Here is a 25143-nt window from a genome sequence, read left to right on the forward strand (position 1 = left end):
CAAATACCAACATTAAGGTCACGGCTTCTAATACCAGCTCTGCCGCTTGTCTGCTGTGACCTCGGGTAAGTCACTTCACTCCTCTAGGCCTCAGTTATCTCATCTGTAAAATGAGGACTGAGACTGTGAGTCTCACGCGGGACAGGGTCTGGGTCCAACACAATTTGTCTGTACCCACCCCACGACTTAGTGCAGCGCCTGGTACTTGGTGAGCGCTTAACCACTATAATTATGATGATTATTATTAACAGATACCATTATTATTATTATTATTGAGTACAATAGTACAACTAAAGGACAACCGTTTTGTGGGCACAGCGTGGCTGAGACTAGGGGTCTCACATACACATATATACACACATGGACTTCACCGTCAATGGTGTCTTTGAGTATGAAGGACAAATACATGTACATAATAATAATGATGATGATTATGGCAATTTTTAAGTACTTACTATGTGCTGAGCACTGTTCTAAGCCCTGAGGTAGATACGAGATAATCAGGTTATCCATATATGCACACACACACCTACAAATAGGTAACACTGCCGTACGTGGGCCGTCTTCCAAGCACTGCTCGGTTATCAGTTGCACGTGACTCCGAGACGGTCCCACAGTCCAGGAATAAATGATAACGACACCATTAAATGCTGTCCTTTTAAGCGCTCTGTGCCAAGCACTGTGCCATACACTAGGATAGATAGAGCAGGCACAAGGGCATTTAACGGGTGTCTACTGTGTGGACGGCATTGCCCTAAACACTAGGGAAGGAACAAAAAGCAGATGAGCCCCCCCCAACGGCCCTACAAATTTGTGTTCTTATTGTGTTCATCATTGGGCTTATGTACTTTTGTGGTATTGTCTTGGAGAAGCAGCGTGGCTCCGTGGAAAGAGCCCGGGCTTGGGAGTCAGAGGTCGTGGGTTCTAATCCCAGCTCTGCCGCTTGTCGGCTGTGTGACTGTGGGCGAGTCGCTTCACTTCTCGGTGCCTCAGTTACCTCATCTGTAAAATGGGGATGAAGACTGTGAGCCCCACGTGGGACAACCTGATTATCCTGTGTCCACCCCAGCGCTTAGAACAGTGCTCTGCACATAGTAAGCGCTTAACAAATACCAACATTATTATTACTATTACATTTCAAACTTTCCTTATGTGCCCAACTACCAGCCCCTCTTTCTAGACTGTGAGCCCTCTGAGGGCCACAGATTATGTTTTATTGATCTTTTATTGTCTTTTCCCTAACACTTAAGTACAGTTACCTGTTGCATGACTTTGGGCAAGCCATTTAACCTCTCTGTTTCCTCAGATGTAAAAATTAAATATCTGTCCCCCTTGCCTCAAACGGTGAATCCCAGGTGATATGGGAACTATGTTCAACCTAGCTATTTGGTAGCTCTCTCAGCGCTTAGTACAGTGCTTGACGTAGAGTAAACCCCTAATAAATGATGATAATGGTATGTGTTAAGCGCTTACTATGTGCCAAGCACTGTTCTAAGCTCTGGGAAAGACACGGGGTGATCAGGCTGTCCCCCTGGGGCTCACACTTTAATCCCCATTTTACAGATGAGGTAAGAGGCACAGAGAAGTTAAGTGACTTGCCTCAGGTCACATATCAGACAAGTGGCAGAACCGGGATTAGAACCCATGTCCTTTGACTCCCAAACTCGTGCTCTAGCAAATACCGCATTTGTTATCGGGAACAAATGGTACTAAGCATCTCAGAGAGAAACAATACAATGAATGAATAAAAAAAAAAAGAATGTATTCTCACTTAAACACTTCGGGCCAACACAATAATTTCTTTTTTACACCAACATTATTCTCTCTGAAAATTTTCCCCCATTTTCAGTGGTGCCGTACTGCTACTGCTAGCAGTCCATGAGAATTCTTACATTATTCATTTCCTTGACAACTGGATATGCGATAGATTACCCGCCATCTTAGCGATTTCCTCACAGTAACGTTCATAAAATGGATGATCGATTTTCTTCATACACTCAAGCGCCTCCTTTTATTTGACCATTTTTTCTACCCCTGCACATCAGCGGCGGGGAAAGTTTCTGCCGAGTATATTTTGGTCTTCAAAAGGGTGACTGCGTCTTCAATTTTCAGGTTTTCAACCTCCCAGTTATTGACCTAGCCAACGGAAAGAAGGACGGAAAGCGTCAGTTCCTCTGCCAGAAACAACAAAAAGACTCGACTCGCATCTGGTTTAGAGCATCTCCGGGAGAGTAAGATAAAATAGAGTCGGCTGCTTTCCCAAAACCGAGATCTGAATCAGTATCGTCAAATAGTACTTTTAAGAGTCTGCAAGCACATGGTGCTGAGGTCAGGGATGACAAATTCTAAACTTCAAAAGCCTGCTAGAGGTTTCACGCAGAATGAGAAATCCATCTTCCATCAGACAACTTAAAACACGAAAGAAATGGAAACGTGCTCTGCCGGGGCCTTCAAATCCACTAAAATAACCTGATTTCTTTCACGCTGGGTGTCTCCCAACTGGCAAGGGCTACCTCATTTTGGGGGGCACTTCGGCACTGTCCATTTGGAAACGAAAGAAGAGTGGGCCACTCCAAACTCCCGCCTGCTAGCCTTCCCTAAGACTGGGCTCGGGGCTTCCAAAGGCCTTGTGAGTCGCCGACCAGCTGAGTGTCCAGCTGAGGCTCGGTATTGACTTGGACTCGAAGGACCAGAGGCTCCTTAGCGCCTTGGGGGCTCTAGGGGCACTTCCAGGGACGATCGTGAAATTCGGAATTAGGACAGCGGCCTGGGAGGGAAAACAAGGCTCTCCAGGAGAAGCGGAACTCCTGCGGTTGCCCCGATTCTCGGATCCCAATCTTCCTCCGGGTCGACGAGCCCTTCCTAATGACGGAATGAGATGACTGCCGGTGGGTTTGTGTGTGGTGGGGAGGGGGCGCTGGCGGCGAGAGGGCTGACTGCGTCTGTGCAGTCCTCCTCTGGGGTAGCAGGGTCAAGCCGTCACCGAGTCATTCCTTTCTCCCAATCCCGACCGGGCACAAGGAGTCACCTCCAATGTCTCGCCTCTACTTGGCGGGGAAACCGACCAAGGCCGAAACAACACGCAGGCGACCCGTTAATATTCCTGGGGCAAGCGCAGGATACCCGTCCCGCCGGCAACTACCCTGGCCCTGGGGGGTGAGGAAAGTGTCATTTATTTTAACGCCTGTCTCCTCACGTGCTATAAAGCCCTTGTGGGCAGGGATCACATCTCCCAACTCTATTATATCGTACCTTCCCAAGTGCTTAGTACAGTGCTCCGCACACGGAAACTACTCAATATACACCACCGACTCTTCTGGGCTACCTGGACCGGGGCTCCCTGGCTCCCGGTTCAGATCTGTTCGGGGCTGGGGAGCTAGCTCCCGCTCCTCCCGCAAGAGTTGCGGAGAGGATAAGCCACGGGCAGCCTCCGTGGAATGCCTGGCAAGGAACGCGTGCTTTTGTTATCCGTTGGGGAATCGGAAACTATTGGGAAGAGAGTCCCGAAAGCCAAAAAAATCACAGGGAAACTCAGAGAGATTGGAAGACGATGCAGATCACAGAGATGTGGAGCTGATACGTTCCGGGTCCCCGTTATTACGGCAAGCCGAACGTTATTAGCAGTCATCAATCTACCTGTAAACGGAAGGTCCCATCTCCTCCAGGAGGCCTTCCTCGATTAAGCCCTCTCTCCCCCGGCCCCCTCACCCTTCCGCGTCGTCTACGCGCTCGGATCTGTGACCTTCGGACATTTGATATCGGCCCACCCCCAACTGCACGGCACTTACGTTCATATCCTTAAATCATATAATATAAATTATTCATATTAATGTCTGTCTCACCCTCTAGGCTCTCAGCTCGTTATGGGCAGACAACGTATCTGCTAACTCCGCAGGAGTCACGAGGAACTGGGTTCCAATCCTGGCCCCGCAGCTTGCCTGCTGTGTGACCCTGGGCACGTCATTTGGGGATTAAGACTATTGAGCCCCATGCGAGACAGGAACGGTGTCCAACTAGGGAATGCGTCTTTTACATTGTAATCGTATTCTCCTGAGCGCTTAGTACGGTGTTCTGCCCCCAAAAGGCGCTCGATAAATACGAAAAACCGATCGATCCACACCAGCACTTTAGTATAGCGCCTGGCACAAATTGGGCGCTTAACAAACCACGATTATTACCATTACTCTCCTCTCCCAAGTGCTCAGTACAGTACTCTGCACGTAGGAAGCGCTTAATAAATACCGCCGGTCGACTGATTGAAAGCAAGGAGCTCCGCTGGCCCAGTGTCTACTTACCACAATCACGTGATAGCCCAGCGATTTGATATGCCTCATCTTCAGGGCCAGGATGCCTCGGGGGTGTGTCGTGCCCAGACAGAAAGAAGATCTCGGAACACAGAGCAGCGCAACCCTGGAGCCAAAGAGATGAGCGCGGGACCGTCGGAACTGGAAAGCTCAGTGACCGCTTCGAGGACGTGCGCCGCGCGGTTCTAATCGTCCTTTGGGACCTCTCCGTAAGTGAGCATTCCAAACTCGGCTACTATTGAAGCGGCGTGGCTTGGTGGCAAGAGCCCGGGCTCGGGAGTCAGAGGTGGTGGGTTCTAATCCCGACTCCGCCACGTGACAGCTGTGTGCCTTTGGGCAAGTCACTTCACTTCTCCGTGCCTGCCACACTTGAAAGTAGCTGTGGGTGCGGGGGGGGGGGGGAGGGCGGGGGAGGGGAGGGTTCGGATGGGAAGGAGGTGGCGGGGCCCTGGACGGGGAGAGGGGGATGACGGGTGGCGGTGGGACAGGAGGACTGGGATGGGGCGTGGGTGGGGAAGAGAGAAGGGGGGAGGGGGGGAGGAGGGGGTTTGGTGGGGGGGAGAGTAGGGGGAGGGGGAAGAGGGGTAGCGCTGGTAAAGTGGGGTTCTAGGGCGGGGGAGGGGAGGGGGGGAGGAGACAGAGGAGAGAGCGGGAAAGAGCTGAGCGAGAGAGGGGAAGGGGAAGGGGAGGATAGGAAGGGGCGGGAGGGGGAGGGGGGAGGAGGGACATGGCGAGGCCAGAGAGGTGGGTGGCGGCACTGACAACTTCTTCAACCACCTTGACCCCTTTCTCACCTTCCTCCTCTCCTTCTCTCTGCCCACTCTGATCCTCGGAGACTTCAACGTCCTTATGGATGTGCCCGACGACTCCTCTGCCGCCCGCCCGCTGTCCCTCCTCGACTCTGCCGACCTCCTCCTCCACCGTACCGCGCCCACTCACCCACTCGGTCACACCCTCGATCTCGTCATCTCCCACCGCTGCACCATCTCCTCCCTCGCCGACTCTGAAATCCCTCTCTCTGACCATAACCTTCTCACCTGCCTCATCTCCCACACTCCCTCCCCCTGCAGATCTTCGCTACTGCCCCACAGAGACCTCCGCTCTCTCGATCCCATCCGTCTCTCCAACAGCATCTCTCCTCACCTCGCCGCCCTGTCCTCACTTCCCACTCGCGACGATCGGGTCTCCGCTCTCGACTCCACCCTCTCTACTCATCTCGACTCTCTCGCCCCCCCCTCCCTCCGCCGCTCTCGCTCCACTAACCCACGGCCCCGGATCGCCTCCTCCGTCCGCCTCCTCCGCTCCTATGCTCGAGCTGCCGAGCGCCGCTGGCGGAAGTCCGAGCGCCGAGCCGACCTCACACACTTCAAATTTATCCTTTCCTGCCTTAACTCTGCCCTCTCCTCCTCCAGGCAAAGCTTCTTCTCCTCCCTCATCGACACCCACGCCCGTCACCCCCGCCGATTGTTCCGGACCTTTAACTCTCTCCTTAGGCCCCCTGTTCCTCCCCCTCCCCCATCTCTCACCCCCCGATGATCTGGCCGCCTATTTCCTCACGAAAATCAACACGATCAGGTCTGAGCTCCCCAGAGTCACCCCTCCGCCTCTCCCCTCACCCCCACCGACCCCCTCCCCTACTTTCCCATCCTTCCCTGCAGTATCCTCAGAGATCTCCTCCCTCCTCGCGAGTGCCACCCCCTCCACCTGCGCCTCGGACCCCATTCCCTCTCACCTTATTAAAACCGTCGCCCCTGCCCTCCTCCCTTCCTTAACTTCTGTTTTTAACCACTCGATCTCCAAGGGCTCCTTCCCCTCTGCCTTCAAACATGCCCACGTCTCCCCCAGCCTAAAAAAACCAGCTCTCGACCCCACTTCCCCCTCCAGTTATCGCCCTCTCTACTACCCTTCCTTTCCAAAATCCTAGAACGAGTCGTCTACGATCGATGCTTAGAATTCCTTAACTCCCATTCTCTCCTAGACCCCCTCCGATCTGGCTTCCGTCCCCTCCGCTCTACCGAGACCGCTCTCTCTAAGGTAACCCGTGACCTCCTTCTTGCCGAACCCGATGGCTCCTACTCCATTCTGATCCTCCTTGACCTCTCTGCTGCCTTCGACACTGTCGACCATCCCCTCCTCCTCCATACCTTATCTCACCTCGGCTTCACGGACTCCGTCCTCTCCCGGTTCTCCTCTCACCTCTCTGGCCGGTCATTCTCGGTCTCCTTCGCTGGCCCCCCTCCCCCTCCCATCCTTTAACTGTCGGAGTTCCTCAAGGGTCAGTTCTCGGCCCTCTTCCGTTCTCCATTTGCACTCACTCCCTCGGTGAACTCATCCGCTCTCACGGCTTCGACTGCCATCTCTACGCAGATGACACGCAGGTCTCCATCTCCGCCCCTGTCCTCTCCCCCTCCCTTCGGGCTCGCGTCTCCTCCCGCCTCCGGGACGTCTCCACCTGGATGTCGGCCCGCCACCTAAAACTCGACACGAGCGAGACCGAGCTCCTCGTCTTCCCTCCCGAACCCGGTCCTCTCCCAGACTTCCCTATCACCGTGGATGGCACGACCGTCCTTCCCGTCTCTCGGGCCCGCGATCTCGGTGTCATCCTCGACTCGTCTCTCTCGTTCACCCCACGCGTCCTATCCGTCACCGAGACCTGCCGGTTTCACCTCTACGATATCGCCAAGATCCGCCCTTTCCTCTCCACCCAGACGGCTACCTTACCGCTACGGGCTCTCGTTATATCCCGGCTAGACTACCGTGTCGGCCTTCTCTCTGACCTCCCTTCCTCCTCTGTCGCCCCGCTCCGGTCTGTTCTTCACTCCGCCGCCCGGCTCATCTTCCCGCAGAAACGCTCTGGGCCTGTCACTCCCCTTCTTAAACACCTCCAGTGGTTGCCTATCGACCTCCGCTCCAAACAAAAACTCCTCACTCTAGGCTTCGAGGCTCTCCGTCCCCTCGCCCCTTCCCACCTCTCCTCCCTTCTCTCTTTCCACCGCCCACCCCGCACGCTCCGCTCCTCCGCCGCCCGTCTCCTCGCCGTCCCTCGGTCTCGCCCGTCCCGCCGTCGACCCCCGGGCCGCGTCCTCCCGCGGTCCCGGAACGCCCTCCCTCCTCACCTCCGCCAAACCGATTCTCTTCCCCTCTTCAAAACCCTCTTAAAACTCACCTCCTCCGAGAGGCCTTCCCAGACTGAGCTCCACTTCTCCCTCTACCACCCCCCCTTCACCTCTCTGCAGCTTAACCCTCTTTTCCCCCCATTTCCCTCTGCTCCTCCTCCTCTCCCTTGCCATCCCCTCAGCACCGTACTCGTCCGCTCGACTGTATATATTTATTACCCTATTTATTTTGTTAATGAAATGTACATCGCCTCGATTCTATTTAGTCGCCACTGTTTTTACGAGACGTTCTTCCCCCCGACTCTATTTATCGCCATCGTTCTCGTCCGTCCGTCTCCCCCGATCAGACCGTGAGCCCGTCAAACGGCGGGGACTGTCTCCATCTGTTGCCGACTTGTTCATCCCAAGCGCTTAGTACAGTGCTCTGCACACAGTAAGCGCTCAATAAATACTATTGAATGAATGATGGGGATCGATAATAATAATCATAACGTTGGTATCTGTTGAGCGCTATGTGCCGAGCATTGTCGTAAGCGCTGGGGTAGATACAGGGGAATCACGTTGATCCCCGTGAGGCTCACGGTGTTGATCCCCATTTTACAGACGAGGTAAGTGAGGCACCGAGAAGTTAAGTGACTTGCCCAAAGTCACACAGCTGATTGTGAGCCCCATGTGGGACAACCTGATGACCTTCTATGTATCCCAGTGCTTAGAACAGTGCTTGGCACACAGTAACAATAATAATAATAATAATGTTGGTATTTGTTAAGCGCTTACTACGTGCCGAGCACTGTTCTAAGCGCTGGGGTAGACACAGGGGAATCAGGTTGTCCCACGTGGGGCTCACAGTCTTAATCCTCATTTTACAGATGAGGGAACTGAGGCACAGAGAAGTTAAGTGACTTGCCCACAGTCACACAGCTGACAAGTAGGCGCTTAACCAATACCATTATTACTATTACTATTGCAATAATTCTCCCAGGCGCTTAGTACGGTGGTCTGCACACAGTAAGCTCTGGATAAATAGGACCGATCTGACTGATCGATTGAGGTCGGCCTGCTAGCTCTGAAGCGACGTTCTCCTGAGCCCGGCTTTGCTGGGTGGGACTTGAAAGGAGAATGGAGGGTAGAAGGAAACCCCGCCGGGGCTGGTCTGTGAGCTGAAATAGAGCCAACAGAAACAAGGGGGGGGAGGAGGAAACGCTTAAAGGGGACAACGAGGTGCGGCCTCGGGCGACGCTTCACCGTCCTCACGCGGGCCCGGACGACCCTTCGTCGGCGCCGACTGTCGGCCCGCGTGATCCAGAATGGACTGGCTTTTGGGGAATGAAACCTTCGGGGATCGAGTGAGACTCGGGGCAGTAACGTCGGGAGCTCCCGGCTCCTCGGACGGCAATCGAATGAGCCCGCCGGGGGGACGGTCGGACGTACGTGTGCGCGCGTGCGTGCACATCTACGTGGGCGCACGACAGCGTGCAGGATTGGAGTCCTGGAGCAGCCTTTTCAGGCCCGCGCTCACTCAGAGGCTGACCCCCCTCTCAGTGGTATCTTCAAATACGCAAGACAACCGTATACGTTATAGTGTACTCTGCCAAGCATTCGGTACACTGCCCTACACGCGCACACACACACACACGGTATGTGCTCAATACAGACGAGTGACGGACTGAGAGTATCTCTGTTAAACGCTTACTAAGTGCCAGGCGCTGTACGAGGCGCTGGGCTGGATACAGGATAACCGGGACCCACACGCGGCTCACAGTCGAAGCAGGAGGGAGAACATAGACTATGAGCTCGTTCTGGGCGGGGAATGTCGCTATGTATTGTTGTATCGTACTTTCCCAAGCGCTCAGTACGGTGCTCTGCCCACTGTAAGTGCCTAATAAATACGACTGAATGAGTACATACGTATATCTGTTCTCCCCCCTACTTCTATGCATATATATTATACATGGACATAAAGCCACTACTAAAATGGCTTCTTGTTGGCAATTAACATCTCTCTCATTTAGGCAACCACAGTACCCAGCCCAACAAAACAATATTTTACCTCAGCAGCTTTAAGTCGTTACCCCTCCGAAAGCACCCAAATCACAAGAAAGGAGCAAACAAGTAGCCTGGCAGGACCTGAAGAATTAGAAATACCAAGGACCGAGGAAATGCTGGGAAGAGGGAACTGCTAAGTGATCTAGAGGAGGAATTTATCCCCGAGAGAGCCTGGCAAAGAAATCCCCAAAGCAGACAAAAAGGAACCTCTGAACATCTGAATCATCTGTCAGCACATCTGCCTCGGTCACCGGAAACACATGCCTTCGGTCTGCATCCATTCTGATAGCGAAGTCTGAAAGGAAAGCATTCGGAACGCTAAATGTAAATTAAAAATGCATTTTAAGGTTCAGAAGAATAATTGCGGCGTGGCACGTGTGCTAAGTGTCGCGTAGGTTATGAGATTGAAGCCCAGTCCCTGGGCCACACGGGGCTCAAAATCCATTTTCTCCCCATTTTATAGATGAGAAAGTTGAGGCCCAGAGAGGCTAAGCGACTTGCCCAAGGTCACACAGCAGACCAGTGATCTGTCCCAGACTTGTGCTCTAGCCCCAAGGCCACCCTGCCTCCAGAGCACTTTCCCAATTTGACCGGTCCTTGGCCATGCTTCCAGAAAGAGTCTCGCGAACAACAGCTAGTGTAGGAAGAAAACGGGGAAGATGGAGTGGCAAAAAGAACCACCACCCAAGGGAAACGGGGGAGATTCTTAGTAAAAGGACTTTTCACACTTGGTGGAGTGCCCATTGGCACATTCTTGCTAAATTCCAAACTTTCAAAAGAATCCTAAAGCACCATGGCTAAGTATTTAAGTAAACCAAAAATAAATCAGGTCCTTACAGGGAAAAAATGTGAGCCGGCGGATTAAAAGCACAACAGAGTGTTACGCTCCAACTGGATTTCTCATGGAACTCTGCCACGGGCCGGCACGGTAGTAGACAGTTGGCCAGCCTACAGGGTAAAGGCTCGATGAGGATTGGCGTTTTTTAATACTATTTAAGTGCTTACTACGTGTCAGGCACTGTGCCGAGCGGTGGGGTAGATACAAGATGATCGGGTTGGACGCAGCCCCTGTTCCACACGGGACTCGGAGTTTACGTCGGGGGAGGAGGACTTCAAGATCCCCATTTGAGAGACGAGGTGACCGAGGAACGGGGAAGTGACTTGTTCACGGCGGCAGAGCAGATGGCGGCTGTCGGGACAGCGCTCTTTCCCCTCAGGCCGCACGGCTTCCGTGTTTCTCACGGGTTCCGGAAGGGGAGATAAACAGAGCCAACCGGGCAGGAGTGGGACTCTAGACAAGAATGCTTTATGTGAGCAGCAGTTCTTTTGCCCCCAAGTCGCTATTACATTCCCCGGGTCTCTCCCCAAATAACACGTCAAAGCTCCCACACAAGACTGTACTCTAGACTGAAAGCTCCTCGTGGGCAGGGAGCACGTCTACCAACTCGGTTGTACCGCGCTCCTTCAGCACTCAGTACAGTGGTCTGCACACACGAAGTGCTCAATACGTACGACCGATGGATCGACCGACTGATCGACAACAGCCCTCTGCTTCCCCTTAAACTTTCGGGTGATCTCTTCGTGTTCTCGTGCCCCCTGGACCGTCGAAAATCTCAGGCAGTCAAGGAACTGCCCCAGAGGTCCCCCTGGTCTCCGGCTTCCCCGGCTTCTACCCGATGCCATTTGTTGAGTGCTTAAAATACGCCGAGCACCGTTCTAAGTGCCAGGATAGATGCGAGGCTATCAGACTGTCCCACATGGGACCCACCGTCTTAATTCCCACTTCATAAACGAGGGAACTGAAGCACGGGGAAGTGACTTGTCCAAATTCACATAGCTGGCAAGTGGCGGAGCCGGGATCGGAACCCACGACCTTCGACTCCCAAGCCCGTGCTCTTCCCACTAAGCCGCGCCGCTCCTCTGATCTCCCATCCACTGGTGACTTCCAACCACCCAGGGGTATCTCAGTTGAGGCCGTGACTTGAATTCGGCTGCAAGGAGTCTGAAAAGAAGCTGGCCTAACTGAAGCGATTCATTTAACGGAGTAAATTCTCTTCGTGCACCAGTAGTTACCGTAAACCAAGAAATCGTCTTTCGGCAGACATTTTCCCATATCCAAGGGAAAAGTACCGCTCCTTGGGCCGAAGGAAAAATTTAAAAAAGTATCGCCCTCAACTCCCACAGTCCCTCTCCGATATTAACATAGGCATTTTGGCGGAGTGGGAACGCTGGCTCTTTCCAAACTACCGGGAAGTGCTGCAGTTTTCACTGAGGTGACACATCCGCGTACACATTTGGTCGTTAAGTTACTGCCTTGGGCGAGTCACGAAAACACCTCTGTGCCTCAGTCTCCTCCTTAGTAAAAGCTCGTTACGGGCAGGGTATGTGTCGACCAACTCTGTTAGGGCGTACCCTCCCGAGCGCTCAGTAGGGTGCTCCGCACCCAGCGAGCGCTCAATAAATACCACTGATTGATAAAAATCCGGATTTAATTCCTGTTCTCCCTCCTAGACGGTGGGCCCCACATGAGAAATGGGGCTGTGTCCAACCTGACGATCTTGTATCGACCCCAGCGCTAAATCCAGCGCCTGGCACATCATAATAACAATTGTGATATCTGTTAAGCACTTACTATGTGCCAGGCACTGTACTAAGCACCGGAGTACACTGGAGTACAGTACGCCGTACTCCAAAGAGCACGGGCTTTGGAGTCAGGGCTCATGAGTTCGAATCCCAGCTCTGCCACTTGTGGGCTGTGTGACTGTGGGCGAGTCACTTCACTTCTCTGTGCCTCGGTTCCCTCATCTGTAAAATGGGGATTAAGACTGTGAGCCCCACGGGGGGCAACCTGATTCCCCTATGTCTACCCCAGCGCTTAGAACAGTGCTCGGCACATAGTAAGCGCTTAACAAATACCAACATTATTATCAGTACACTCCCAAGCGCTTAGTATAGTGCTCCGCACGCAGTAAGTGCTCAATAAATACGACTAAATGAAGGAATGAATGAAAGGCAATAGGGTTGGATACAGTCCATGACCCAAATGGGGCTCACGGTCTCAACCTCTACGCTACCGATGACGTAACTGAGGTCCAGAGGTGAAATGACTTCCCCAAGGTCACAGGGCAGACAAGTGACAGAGTCGGCATTAGAACCCAGGTCCTCCGACCCCCGGGCCCGTGCTCTATCCACTAGGCCATGCTGCTTCTCATGTAAGCACACAGAAGTTCTGCCCAAATGCCACATCATCCTCATCCTGAGCGCTCGAAGGCTCTGAGCCACAGTTTTCCTGTCACCTGTTGTGGCTCAGCCTGCTCTCCGCTCAACAAAGGATGGCCCGGCTGAACCGGGAACAGTCGGTTCTCCTGGGACGTGGGGGTGACCGTTCCCCAAGACCCTCGCCCCAAGGAGAGACCGTGTGACGGCGCCCGAGGCTGGACCGACGCCTCGTGCCTTCACGTGAACCGTTTCTTCCGTCCCCGTGTCACGTTCCAGCCAGGACGTGCAGTGAGGGAGGGAGGTTCCCCGTTCCCCCGCCGGTGCTTTGGTCCGAATCGTGTCAGGTACTCCACGGCAGCGGTCTCACAAGGCCAGAGTCGACGTTCTGCCACCTGATGGCTGCCCGACCTTGGGCGAGTCACTTAACTTCTCTCCGCCTAAGGCCTTCATCTGTAAAATGGGGATTATGCCTGGGAGTCCCACGTGGGACCTGGATTATGTCCAACTTGATTATCTTGGTCCCACCCTAGCGCTTATTATAGTGTCTGCCACATAGTAAACGCTTGATACCATATTTTAAACCCAAAAGACATCTGAAAGGGGAAGGTCCCTTAGTGGGGTCTGAGAGAGTTGATACACACCGCTAAATTGTTCAATTTAGTACCGGAGTCAGCTTGGGCGCTGGGAGAAATGAGCTGCAACCCTGGGAGAAAACTGCAAGAGTCCCATACCTATGTTGTAATCATGTGGAGGCAGCAGCACATTTTTAAGAAACAAGCCCTCGTCGACCAAAATCTTCTGCAGGGCCTCTTCCACTCTGGCGTTATCCAATACCGGGGACGGGGGTTTCTTTCCAGAGATGGCCGGGGGCTTGCCGATGGAAACATTTTCCAGTTCTAGGCAGGTGTTTACAACATGAAGCCTATGCTCATTCTTCATGTTCTCATCACCTAAAAAGGGCAGCGGACAAGAAAAATTAATATTCCTTTCCCCCTGATGATAGATCGAAACTTGATCCAATTTCAACAGTCACCGGACAAAATGAATTATTCTAATGAGCGGAATTCCCCAGAATTCCACATTCTTTGACCAGTTAAGACAAGGCAGGGTTTTCCTTTTAGTTGGATATTCCATCTGATTCCCCTTCTCAGCTCGCATTCCTTGCGGTGCTCCTTTCCTCTCTCTCCCCCACCGATCGAGCAATCACGTTTATTGAGCACTTAGGGGGTGCAGAGCACTGTAGCGTTTGGAAGAGTACAAATGAAACAGAGTTGGTAGACACGTTCCCTGCCCACAGTGAGCTTACGGTCTACGGGTTCGCCCTTGTCTCCCCGACCCCTTTGCTTGCCTGTTTTCTTTTTGTTTTTCAGTTTCTTCCTGTTTTTCTCCTCCTACCTTTGTTGAATTAATCGATCAAGGTATTTACTGAGCGTTTATTGAAGGCAAGAGCACTGTATTAAGGGCCCCCCCAGGGGCCGGGGACTGTGGGGACTGGATATTCTCTCCAAGCGCTTAGGACGGTGCTCGGCACACGGTAAGGGCTTAAAAAATACTATTCCCATTATAATACAATAGAGTTGGTAGACAGGATCTCTCCCCACAAGGAACTAAAAGTCTACGGCGGGGGAAACAGACGTTAAAAAAAGAAATTCTAGACAGGGGGAAATAGCAGAATATAAGGACGTGTTCGTAACTGCTGTAAGGCTGGGGTGTCAAAGGGTACACGGCCAAATGCATAGTTGACGCAGAGGAAAGGGCGGATTGGGGAAATAAAAGGTTTAGTCCTCATTATTCCTCTCCAAACTCCGTCACCGAGTTGTCTATACCCGCTGTCTGCGGTTCTCCCGCATTTCTCTTCTCGACCTCCTCCCGATCCGGCTTCCGTCCCCTTCGTTCTACGGAATCCGCCCTCTCAGTGGTCACAGGTGATCTTCTTCTTGCCAAATCCGATGACTTCTACTCCATCCTAACCCTCCTCGACCTCTCGGCTGCTTCTGACACTATCGTCCACCCCCTTTCTCCTGGAAATATTATTCAACCTCGGCTTCACCGACAGAGTCCTCTCCAGGTTCTCCTCCTATCTCGAGCTGCTTATTCTCAGTCTCTTTCGTAGGCTCCTCTGCCTCCCACCCCATTAACTGTGGGGGGGGGGGGGTCCCTCGAGGTTCAGCACTGGGTCCCCTTCTGTTCTCCATCTAGACGCGCCCCCTCGGAGAACTCACTCGCGCCCACGGCTCCAACCGCCACCTCTACGCGGATGATTCCCAAATCTACATTTCCGGCCCCGGTTTCTCTCCCTCTCCGAGGCCTTGCATTTCCGCTGCCTTCAAGACATCTCTAACCGGATGTCCCCGCGGCACCTCAAATTTAACACGTCAAAAACAGAACTCCTTATCTTCCCACCCAAACTCCGCCCTTTCCCTGATTTTCCCCTCACTGTAGACGCCATCACCACACCCCCCGTCTTCACAAACCCATAACCTTGACTCTTCTCTCCCATTCAACCCACATATTCGATCCGTCACTAAATCCTGTCGGTTTCACCCTATCCAACTTTGCTAAAATCCATCCTTTCCTCCCCATCCGAACTCCCACCGCGTTAATCCGAGCACCTGTCCCACCCCGCCTCGATTACCATACCGCCCTTCTTGCTGACCTCCCCGCTTCTCCTCTCCACTCCGGTGTGCATAATTCGCTCTCCTGGCCGGATCATTATTCTACAAACTAATGAATTGCAAAAAATAGTTTGGATGGAGAAGAACGGGTAGATTTTGGCAATGTTGTGAAGGTAGACCTGACAGGATTTGGCGACAGAATAAACAGAGAAGCAGCATGGCCTGGTGGAAAGAGAATGGGCCTGATGACCTCCCCTGATCTGGCTGGGCTTCCCTTCTCTCCAGCCGTCCTAACCCAGGAAATCCCTTCCCAGCCTATCAGTGTAAACTCCTTTTCGATCCACCGGTCAAAAAGCAGTTCCTGAGCACCCATCCCGCGAGGAGCGCTGTACTCTGTGCTTGGGAAGATACGGTAGAATTCGGATTCCGGATCCCTGCTCCGGATGATCGTACGATCCAGCAGGGGAGACAAATGAACTGCATCCCTCGAGGGCACGGAGCGCGTACCTCGCTTCGGCCGTACTCTCCCGAACGCTCCGTAAATGCTCTGAACACAGTAGATGCCTGGTGGATACCGCCGACGGATGTTACCTATACCGTACGGATCGATCTTGATTCTGATAAAGAGGAACTGACTCGGACAGACCACTCGCACCCGTAAAGGCAATGAGGGCGTGACCCTGCCGAACAGGCAGTTTCTCTCGCTGGTAACTGGAAATGTGCCTGTTTATTATTGCACTGTACTCTCCCAAGCATTCGGTACGGTGCTGTGCCGAAGAACAGGCGGCTCCCCTCGCTGGTAATTGGAAATGTGCCTGTTTATTATTGCACTGTACTCTCCCAAGCACTTAGGTCAGTGTTCTGCACACAGTAAGCACTCAAAAAATAAGACTGACCGAATGGAATACCAACAGTATTTACTGCCGAGACAAATCCCCGTACTCCATTAAGGAAAGAAAAGACAGTTAACACTGACCACGATGGAAACGTTTGGTCGGGGTGACACCGGCTGACTAATTTAAACTGGGATCTGGCCGGACTTGAAGGCCGGCGACAGAGGTCTTCGGGTCACCCGCGAAAAGAACGGGCTCCGTTTATCTCAACGGAGAGACGACGTCTAGCCCACGCTCACCAACCGCTGGGGCCAGGGAACGTGCCTGGTTTTTGTTACACCGTACCCTCCCAATTGTTCAGGACGGCGCTCTGCACACAGTAAGCGCACAATAAATACGATGGACCGACGGACCGACTCGCCGCCCAGGCCCCCCCCTCCCCCCACCCCGTGTGAGCAGTAAACCTGCGAGAGGGCAGGGCCGCCTCCTCCGGCGGCTCGCCCGATTTCCAGGTGAGGGCGCCCGCGACGCGTGGGGTGGTGGGGCGGAGCCCTGGGGCCCCATCTGACCTGAAGAGCTCAGCTCCGTGAGGACGTCCTCTTGGAGAAGTCGATTTAACGGGGCCGGGGGAAAATGCCTCAACAGGCAGAACGAGTACACTGCCTTCAGCAGGTCGCTGCAAGAAATCTCGGAGAGGTGAGGGTCCAGGGCGGTGCTGAGGGCCTCCAGGAACCTTTGCAAAGCAGAGGAAAATGGCTGCTCGCCGGACGTAATAACCACCACGGTATCTGCTGAGTGCTGACTACGTGCCAAGCACCGTTCCAAGCTCCGGGGGAGATACGAGGTTATCGGGTTGAGTCTTTGCACGGCACAACGGACAGAGCAGGGGCGTGCAAGTCGGAGGCTCGGGGGTTCTAATCCCGGCTCCGCCACCCGTCTGCTGTGTGACCTTGGGCCAGTCACTTCACTTCGCTGGGCCAGGCGCCTCATTTTAAAACGGGGATTGAGACGGTGAGTCCCAAGTGAGACAGAGACGGTGTCCGACCCGATCTGGCGTATCTGCCCCAGGGCTTGGTCTTAACGACGGCACTGTCGTTATTAGTAGTATATTTTACCCAGTCCCTGAACAGTATCTAACGCACAGTAATCGCTTAACAAAAACACAATTATTATTATTACCGTCAATAAATACCACCGATGGACTGATCGAATCGGGAGAAACAAAGAACAGGGATAAAAGAAAAAGATTCTGGCTAAATCCACGACACCCCAGCAACACCTTCAAAACTTACTCTTGGTTGGGGCGTTCGTCGAAGTGGTTGGAAGAAGAATACACGCGAAGGAGAAAAAGAATAGTTTTCAGGCTCAGGGGTTCAGACCTGGCCGTCACTTTCTCAGCGATCAAGTCCATCAGACTGATAGGTCGGAAGCCAAAGGACTCGAAGACCGAGAGAAACGGGAGAAACTGAAAAGCAAAAAGAGAAAGCCCTGAAATGCGACCTGGAGTAAATGTGCTGATGTCTGCATTTCTTGGGTGGGGTGCTAGGAATCTTGCACCTCGAATCTGATCTTCTTCTATCGCGGCACTTAGGGCGCTGCTCTGAACACAGCGGGCACTTAACGAGCATTACAATTATCCCTCATCGTTAGTAACAGGATCCCAGATCCGCCTCTTGCCAGCTGCGTGACTTTGGGCCAGTCACTTCACTTCTCTGGGCCTCAGTTACCTCATCTGTAAAATGGGGATTAAAACTGGGAGCCCCACGTGGGACAACCTGATCACCTTGTATCCCCCCCAGCGCTTAGAACAGTGCTCTGCACGTAGTAAGCGCTTAACAAATACCAACATTATTATTAGATCAGCTAATAATAACGAAATAGGGCCCTCAAACTATTCACCCTGTTTGCACTGTCCATTTGCCACGGAGGCTCGATTATCACCTACATTACCTTGGCCCTGAGTAAACTCAGAGAGAGAAAATGAAAGTCTCTTCAGGACAGCATATTCTCGAGACGGGGCAGGATTATGCTCATCTGGCTACTTCACCTTTAACCGGTATCAAGCCCCAAAGGCACTGGGAGTCCGGGACAGGAACTCATTCATTCGACTGCATCTATCGAGCGCTTACTGCGTGCAAAGCACTGTGCTAACACCTTGGGAGAGTACAATACGACAACAATGATCCAGCTGACTGGAGCCCCGATAGAAAATCACCACCTGCATCTGCTGCCGTTTTTAAATATAAAAATAATATATTAAATTATACTATATATGCACATCTATATACATTTTTTTAAATCCCTCAGTCGGTCAACGGAATGAGGATCCGATCCCCGACCTCCCTCTCATTTCCGCCGTAAGGGACTGCGTTCGATCCGGTCGTGTACCCGCCCCAGCGCCTCCATCGCTGCCTGATGCGCGATAAGCCCCGACCAGGCGCCACTGGCAACTCACCTGGGTGATTTTCCAGGTTTCGTAAGTAGCGGCCACACGCTCTGCGATCCCCGTGAACAGGTCCAAATTGTAGTAGCGGAGCTCTCTGCAGGCCTGCAGGATCGCTGCCATCATCCGGAAAGAACAGCTCTCGATATCACCTTGAAGGGAATGGCGTGGAAAGGGTCGGGGGGGGGGGGGGGGGGGGGCCCTCAGGGCCGCCTCCCAGTTTCTCCGTAACACTACGTCCCGGGCAAAAACACCCACCCACCCACACACAACCATCACACATTGCTGTATTTACAAGTAACGGCTTGTAAGGTAACTTCCCTTGCCGCGGGTCCTAGGTTCGATGCTGGTTCCTACCTGCCCCTGTATTTTTATTTTTTTTTTTTTAAGGCCAGGTGGGGCGAATTCTCATTAGAATTGCCAGCGAGCAGATAGCAGAGAGGTGGCTGGCAGAATGATCGACCGACTGATCCGGACGTAAGTGCCGTGGGGCTGAGGCAAATATCAAAATGCTTCAGGGGGACAGACCCAAGTGCACAGGTGACATAGAAGAAATCTGTCAATCAGTGGTATTCACAGAGTGCTCAGTACGTGCCGAGCACGATACGCGGGAGAGTACAGTATAACAGAGTTGGTAGTCACGGTCCCTGCCCGTAACGAGGGATGGTGAATATGCTGGAAAAATGAGGGCTTAGCTGGGGGAGATATCTAGTAGATAGCGATCGATCGCATTTATTGAGCATTTTACCGTGTGCAGAACGCTGTCCTAAGCACGTGAGAGAGCGCAACACGACGATGTAACGGACACGTTCCCCGCCAACGACGAGCTTACGGTCTAGAGGATGACCTTTCCGAAGGGAAGCGAAGGTGAGGAGGGTGGTGGACTGTCAGATACGACACAGGGGGGAGTTTCAGACTAGATGGAGGAGGGATGTGGGCAAGGGTTGGCAACAACTTCGAGATTCGGCGAACGGGTCGGCGTTAGGAGCGCAACGTGCAAGTGGAGCCGTAGTTGGAAATCGGCAAAGGAAATCACTCCAGTCTGTAAGCTCACTGTGGTCAGGGAATGTGCACGCTTATTTTTCTATTGTTCTCTCCCAACTGCTCAGTACAGTGCCCTGCACAAAGTAAGGGCCCGATAAATACGCCTGAATGAATGAATGCGTCCGCTTACTGTTCCGCCGTACGCTCCCGAGCGCTTAGTACAGCGCTCCGCACACGGGAAGCGCTCAATGAATACGACCGCATGAACGAATAGGAAGGGAGGAGCTGACCGAGCCTCCAGTGGCTGCCCCCCCCCCCCCACCTTCTTATCAAACAGAAACTCCAGCCCATCGGAGGGGGCCTGCAGAGTGTGAGGAGAAACTTGGGGAAGCAGCCAGCTGGGGGGTTTCCTAATTTTCCCCACCGATCAGTCTGCGAGGTCGCCGGGGCTTAGGAAGGGGGGCAGCGGAGGCACTCGAACGCTTGATCACACGCCACGGAAACCAGCTTTCCCTTACCGGTGACCCTTTCGCTGCACTTATTCAAGAGGGTGGGAGAACGGTGATCCATTGCCGCTAGAGCCCCGAACATGCGTTGGCTATTATGGATGGTGAACTTGTCTAATTCCATCAGCATTTTCATCTAAAGGGAAGGTAATGGCTTTAACTCCTACTGCGATCGAAAAGAAAGACAGGCGATTCTACGGGATGCAGTGCAGGGGAATCAAACGCGGGACCGCCGGAGGAAGCCACTACAACCCGGACCAGAATGGACTGTTCCCCTCTTGGGGTGAGGCAAAGCGCCACTCTCCCTCCACTTCAGAGTCTTATGCAAATCAGATCTCCACGAGGCTTTCCTCCCCAACTAAGCCCTCTCTGCCCCTCACTCCCTCTCCCTTCTGCCGTCCCCTCCGCGCTTGGATCCGTACCTTTTAAGCACCTGATACCCACCCCATCTCCAGTCCCTACCTACCTGCAATCTATTTCAATATCTGCCTCCCCCTCTAGTCTGTAAGCTCCTTGTGGGCAGGGACTATGCCCAGCAACTGTTTCAGCACAGTGCCGGGCCCACAGCAGGTGCCCGCTAAAGCCGTGGCTCAGTGGAAAGAGCCCGGGCTTCGGAGTCAGAGGTCACGGGTCCGACTCCCGGCTCTGCCGCTTGCCAGCTGTGCGACCGTGGGCGAGTCGCTTCGCTTCTCTGGGCCTCGGTTGCCTCATCTGTAAAACGGGGATTAACCGTGAGCCTCACGTGGGACCGCCCGATGACCCTGTACCTCCCCCAGCGCTTAGAACGGTGCTCTGCACGTAGGAAGCGCTTGGCAGATACCAACATTATTTAATAAAGACCACCGAGGGATTGATTTTGCTTTCTTATTTTATTTTTCTCCTTAGGGGTCCATCACCAGGCTCTTTACCCCCCTTCATCCTTGAGGGCCAAGGACCCCGTCTCATTCCTACCCAGGGATTCCTTCCCGGCACGTGGGACGGTACTTCAGACACGCTAAACGCTCAATTAGCGCTATCACTATTATTTCACCTCTCTGTTACGGCACCGAAAACATGGGTTGATGCAAGGAAGACTTCGTTCCTTCCAGAAGAATAAAAAAGAGGGTTAAGTCCTATTCGGTTACACTCGCCGACACGCTCGTCCGAATCTCCTGTTCAACAACGAGCAGGAGTATTTCTCCGAACCCTTTAACGGGGAGAAGGGTGGAAAGGGTCACAGGGATGCAGGGTCCTATCTACCAGTCGATCCATCGATCAACGGTGTTCACCGAGCGGTTTACTGAGTGCGGAGCACCGTTCTAAGTGCTTGGGAGAGCACAGTTCAGACGGTAGGCACGATCCTAGCCCCCGACGAGTTTAAAACCCGGTGAACCAGTTTCGGCGGCCCACACGGAAAACAGGACCGCCGGGGGTGACTTCGAACAAACAGTCCATCTTTATAAAAGTAGGCAACTTCAGAAAAGAGCAGGCATTCTTACCCAGGAAGAAGTCTTTCCCAGTAAAACGCTGACCTTACCTCCATTTTTTTTTTAAGAGACAAAGGAGCGTTTTTTCCAATACACCTCATCATGGTTTGCAGGGATAAGACGCGTTCTATGGACCAGATCTGTTGATCCACCAGAATCCTGTCAGGAGAGCAAACAAAATCTGATGAAGGCGTGGCCGGAGAGCTTGAGTCAGAACTTCTCTTCTCTGCGCCTCAGTTACCTCATCTGTAAAATGGGGACTGAGACTGTGAGCTCCATGAGGGACACGGACCGTGATCTACCCCGGTGCTTAGAACAGCGCTCGGCACACGGTAAGCGCTTGACGAATACCATTATTATTATTATTATTATTATTATTAAAGGATGGCGGCCGTCCCGCAGACGTATACGGGGGCCCAGGGGGAAATGACCAGCACACAGATTTCATAAAACTCTTCCCGAGTCAATTACGGCCCAACAGGAAAAAAATCCTTTGAAGGTACTCTGAGATTATTTAATAATAACAGTGAATGATTACCAACATTATTATTATTATTATTATTAAGAGCTTACTACGTGTCGAGCGATCAGTCAATGACATCTAGAGCTCTTACCTTATACCCGCACTAAGCGCTTGGGAGCGTACTACACAACCGCGTCGGTAGCTACGTTCTCCGCCCACAGTGAGGTCAGTCTAGAGGAGAAGACAGCTAAACGCTAAGGTGCATCAAGTGGACGACAACAACAATAATGTGGGTATTTGTTAAGCGCTTACTACGTGCCGAGCACCGTTCCAAGCGCTGGGGGAGACGGAGGGGAATCGGGTCGCGCCACGGTCACGGCTCACGGCCTCAATCCCCGTTTTACAGACGAGGTCACTGAGGCACCGAGAAGTGAAGTGACTCGCCCAACGTCACACAGCCGACGGGTGGCCGGGCCGGCATTCGAACCCCTGACCCCCGACTCCAAAGCCCGGGCTCTCTCCACCGAGCGGCTGCTTCAACGTTCGTTTGAAGACGGGCGGATTCTCACGTAGGCTTTTCATTTTCTCCACGGGAACATTCACGTGCCGTCTCCCGCCTCCTGGAGGACCTCCAGAGGCTGCCCATCCGCCTCCGCCTCGCACACAGGCTGCTCGCCGACGGTTTCAGGGCATTCAGTCGCACCGCCCCACCTCATCTCACTTCACCGACGTCCTACTACATCCCAATCCACACATTTCCCTCACCGCGCACCAGTTTGCTCAGCGAAGCCCCATCTCGACTACTTCGCCACTGATCCCTTTCCCATTCCCTCGCCTGGAACTCCCTCCCCTCCACGTACGCCCGACCTCCGCTCGTGCCGCCTTCCAAACGTCACTGAGGTCACATCTCCTTCAAGAGGCTTTTCCCGACCGAGCCCTCCTGTCCTCAGCTCTCTCTCCATTCCGTGCCCTCTGCGCACCTCACTACGAACGAAACCCCTGGACGTTCGCTATCCGTCCCACCCCCGCCTATCCTCGAAGTATATATCTACCGGTTAGTTATTTATTCGTTATTAATTTAACTGCACTTATTGACTGCTTACTGTGAGCTCACTGTGGGAGGGGAACGTGTCTGCTTCTTGCGGTACTCTCCCAAGCGCCGAGAGAGGCGGCGCGGCTCGGTGCGAAGAGCCCGGGCTTGGGGGTCGGAGGTCACGGGTTCGAATCGCGGCTCTGCCACTTGGCAGCTGGGCGACTGTGGGCGGGTCACTTGACTTCTCTGCGCCTCAGTTACCTCATCGGTAAAATGGGGATTAAGACTGTGAGCCTCACGTGGGACGACCCGAGGACCCTGTATCTACCCCAGCGCTTAGAACGGCGCTCCGCACACAGTAAGCACTTAACCGAATACCAACCTTATTATTATTATTATTATTATTACTACAGTGCTTTGCACGCCGTAAGCACGCGATAAATACGACCGAACGAATCCAGGGCACCGCCCTAAGCGCTTGGGAGAGTACAATATAACAACAGATGCGGTCCCTGCCCACCACGAGCGTATTAATGTCTGTCTCCCCCGAAGACTGCACGCTCATTACGGGCAGGGAAGACGTCTGCTAATCCTGTTGGGCCGTACTCTCCGAACTACAGTACGGTGCTCCGCGCATAGTAAGGGCTCAAAGAGCACGATTAATCGACTGATGGAGCAAAGAGACTGAATCTTTCTCCTTCTGCGGTTTACACATCTTTAACACATCTGAGTTTTAAATGTATTTGAATAGTCCCAAACTCAACCTCGGTTACAAAGGAGCATCACCCTTCCTTGATCGGGGCCGAAAGAATTTCAGACCCCTAATTAAATCTGAAAACCCGATTTACGCCATAATCACGCTACGGATAATTTGGGGGAGATTCGCCTTTACCGTTTCGGCTTCGGGATCACTCTTCTTTTAACGATTCCATCGCTGGATTCCCACCTTTGTTTCTCGACAGCGACTCCTATCCAGTTTGGCTTCCGAGGGGCGTCTCCCACACCTCACTTCTCTTCTACAGTCCAGCCCGCATACTTCGCTCCTCTAGAGCTATCCTCCTCACCGTGCCCTCACCTCGCCGGTCTTAATAATGTTGGTATTTGTTAAGCGCTTACTACGTGCAGAGCACTGTTCCAAGCGCCGGGGGGGGGGGGGGGGGGGGGGTAACAAGGTAATCGGGTTGTCCCACGTGAGGCTCCCAGTCTTCATCCCCATTTTACAGATGAGGGAACTGCATCCCAGAGAGGTGAGGTGACCTGCCCACAGTCACGCAGCTGACAAGTGGCAGAGCTGGGATTCGAACCCATGACCTCTGACTGCCAAGCCCGGGCTCTTTCCACTGAGCCACGCTGCAGGTGTCTTGTCACCGACCGCTAGCCCACGGCCCGTCTCTGGCCCGGAACTCCCTCCCGCGGCGTGGCTCAGTGGAAAGAGCCCGGGCTTGGGAGCCAGAGGTCATGGGTTCCAATCCCGGCTCTGCCACCTGTCAGCTGCGTGACTGTGGGCGAGTCACTTTATTTCTCCGTGCCTCACTTACCTCATCTGAAAAATGGGGATGAAGACTGTGAGCCCCACGTGGGACGACCTGATTCCCCTGTGTCTACCCCAGCGCTTAGAACGGCGCTCTGCACAGAGTAAGCGCTTAACAAATACCAACATTATCTCCACCACAAAATAATAATTAAAGATAATAACTGTGGCATTTGTTAATTACTTACTAGGTGCCAAGCCCCGGGCTAAGCACTGGGGGTAAGTACAAGGTAATCCGTTTGGAAACACTCCCTGCCCCACATCAATCTATCGATCGTACGCATCGAGCACTTACTATTTCCAGGGCACTAAATGGTGGTATTTGTTAAGCGCTTACTCTGTGCAAAGCACTGTTCTAAGCGCTGGGGGATACAAGGAGATCGGGCTGTCCCACGTGGGGGCTCACAGTCTTAATCCCCATTTTACAGATGAGGTAACTGAGGCACAGAGAAGTTAAGTGACTTGCCCAAAGTCACACGGCTGGCAAGCGGCAGATCCGGGATTCGAACCCATGAACCCTGACTCCCAAGCCCGGGCTCTTTCCGCTGTGCCACGCTGTTCTAAGCGCTTGGGAGAGTACGGTG

The 25143-nt window shown here is 53.2% G+C and overlaps 1 protein-coding gene across 3 annotated transcripts in view; it reads right to left on the reverse strand.

Moving 5' to 3' along the window:
* Nucleotides 1–1741: 1741 nt before the first annotated feature.
* The window catches only part of FASTKD2 (FAST kinase domains 2), a 31935-nt gene continuing 8533 nt past the window's right edge, over nucleotides 1742–25143 (reverse strand). Inside the window, exons 4-13 of one of the 3 annotated variants that reach the window (XM_029069324.1) lie at nucleotides 21583–21691; nucleotides 21097–21147; nucleotides 20079–20202; nucleotides 18589–18728; nucleotides 17426–17598; nucleotides 16703–16866; nucleotides 13417–13635; nucleotides 9674–9761; nucleotides 4296–4410; nucleotides 1742–2136 (exon numbers count right to left, since the gene is read on the reverse strand). In XM_029069324.1, the coding sequence (XP_028925157.1) occupies nucleotides 2029–2136; nucleotides 4296–4410; nucleotides 9674–9761; nucleotides 13417–13635; nucleotides 16703–16866; nucleotides 17426–17598; nucleotides 18589–18728; nucleotides 20079–20202; nucleotides 21097–21147; nucleotides 21583–21691 (1291 nt within the window). In that variant the 3' untranslated portion in view covers nucleotides 1742–2028. Of the gene's footprint in view, nucleotides 2137–4295; nucleotides 4411–9673; nucleotides 9762–13416; nucleotides 13636–16702; nucleotides 16867–17425; nucleotides 17599–18588; nucleotides 18729–20078; nucleotides 20203–21096; nucleotides 21148–21582; nucleotides 21714–25143 lie in introns of all 3 variants that reach the window. The other 2 variants (XM_029069326.1, XM_029069325.1) reach the window with 2 other exon arrangements.

This window comes from Ornithorhynchus anatinus, chromosome 7, assembly GCF_004115215.2.
Source record: "Ornithorhynchus anatinus isolate Pmale09 chromosome 7, mOrnAna1.pri.v4, whole genome shotgun sequence".
In the NCBI taxonomy this organism is placed as follows: Eukaryota; Metazoa; Chordata; class Mammalia; order Monotremata; family Ornithorhynchidae; genus Ornithorhynchus; species Ornithorhynchus anatinus.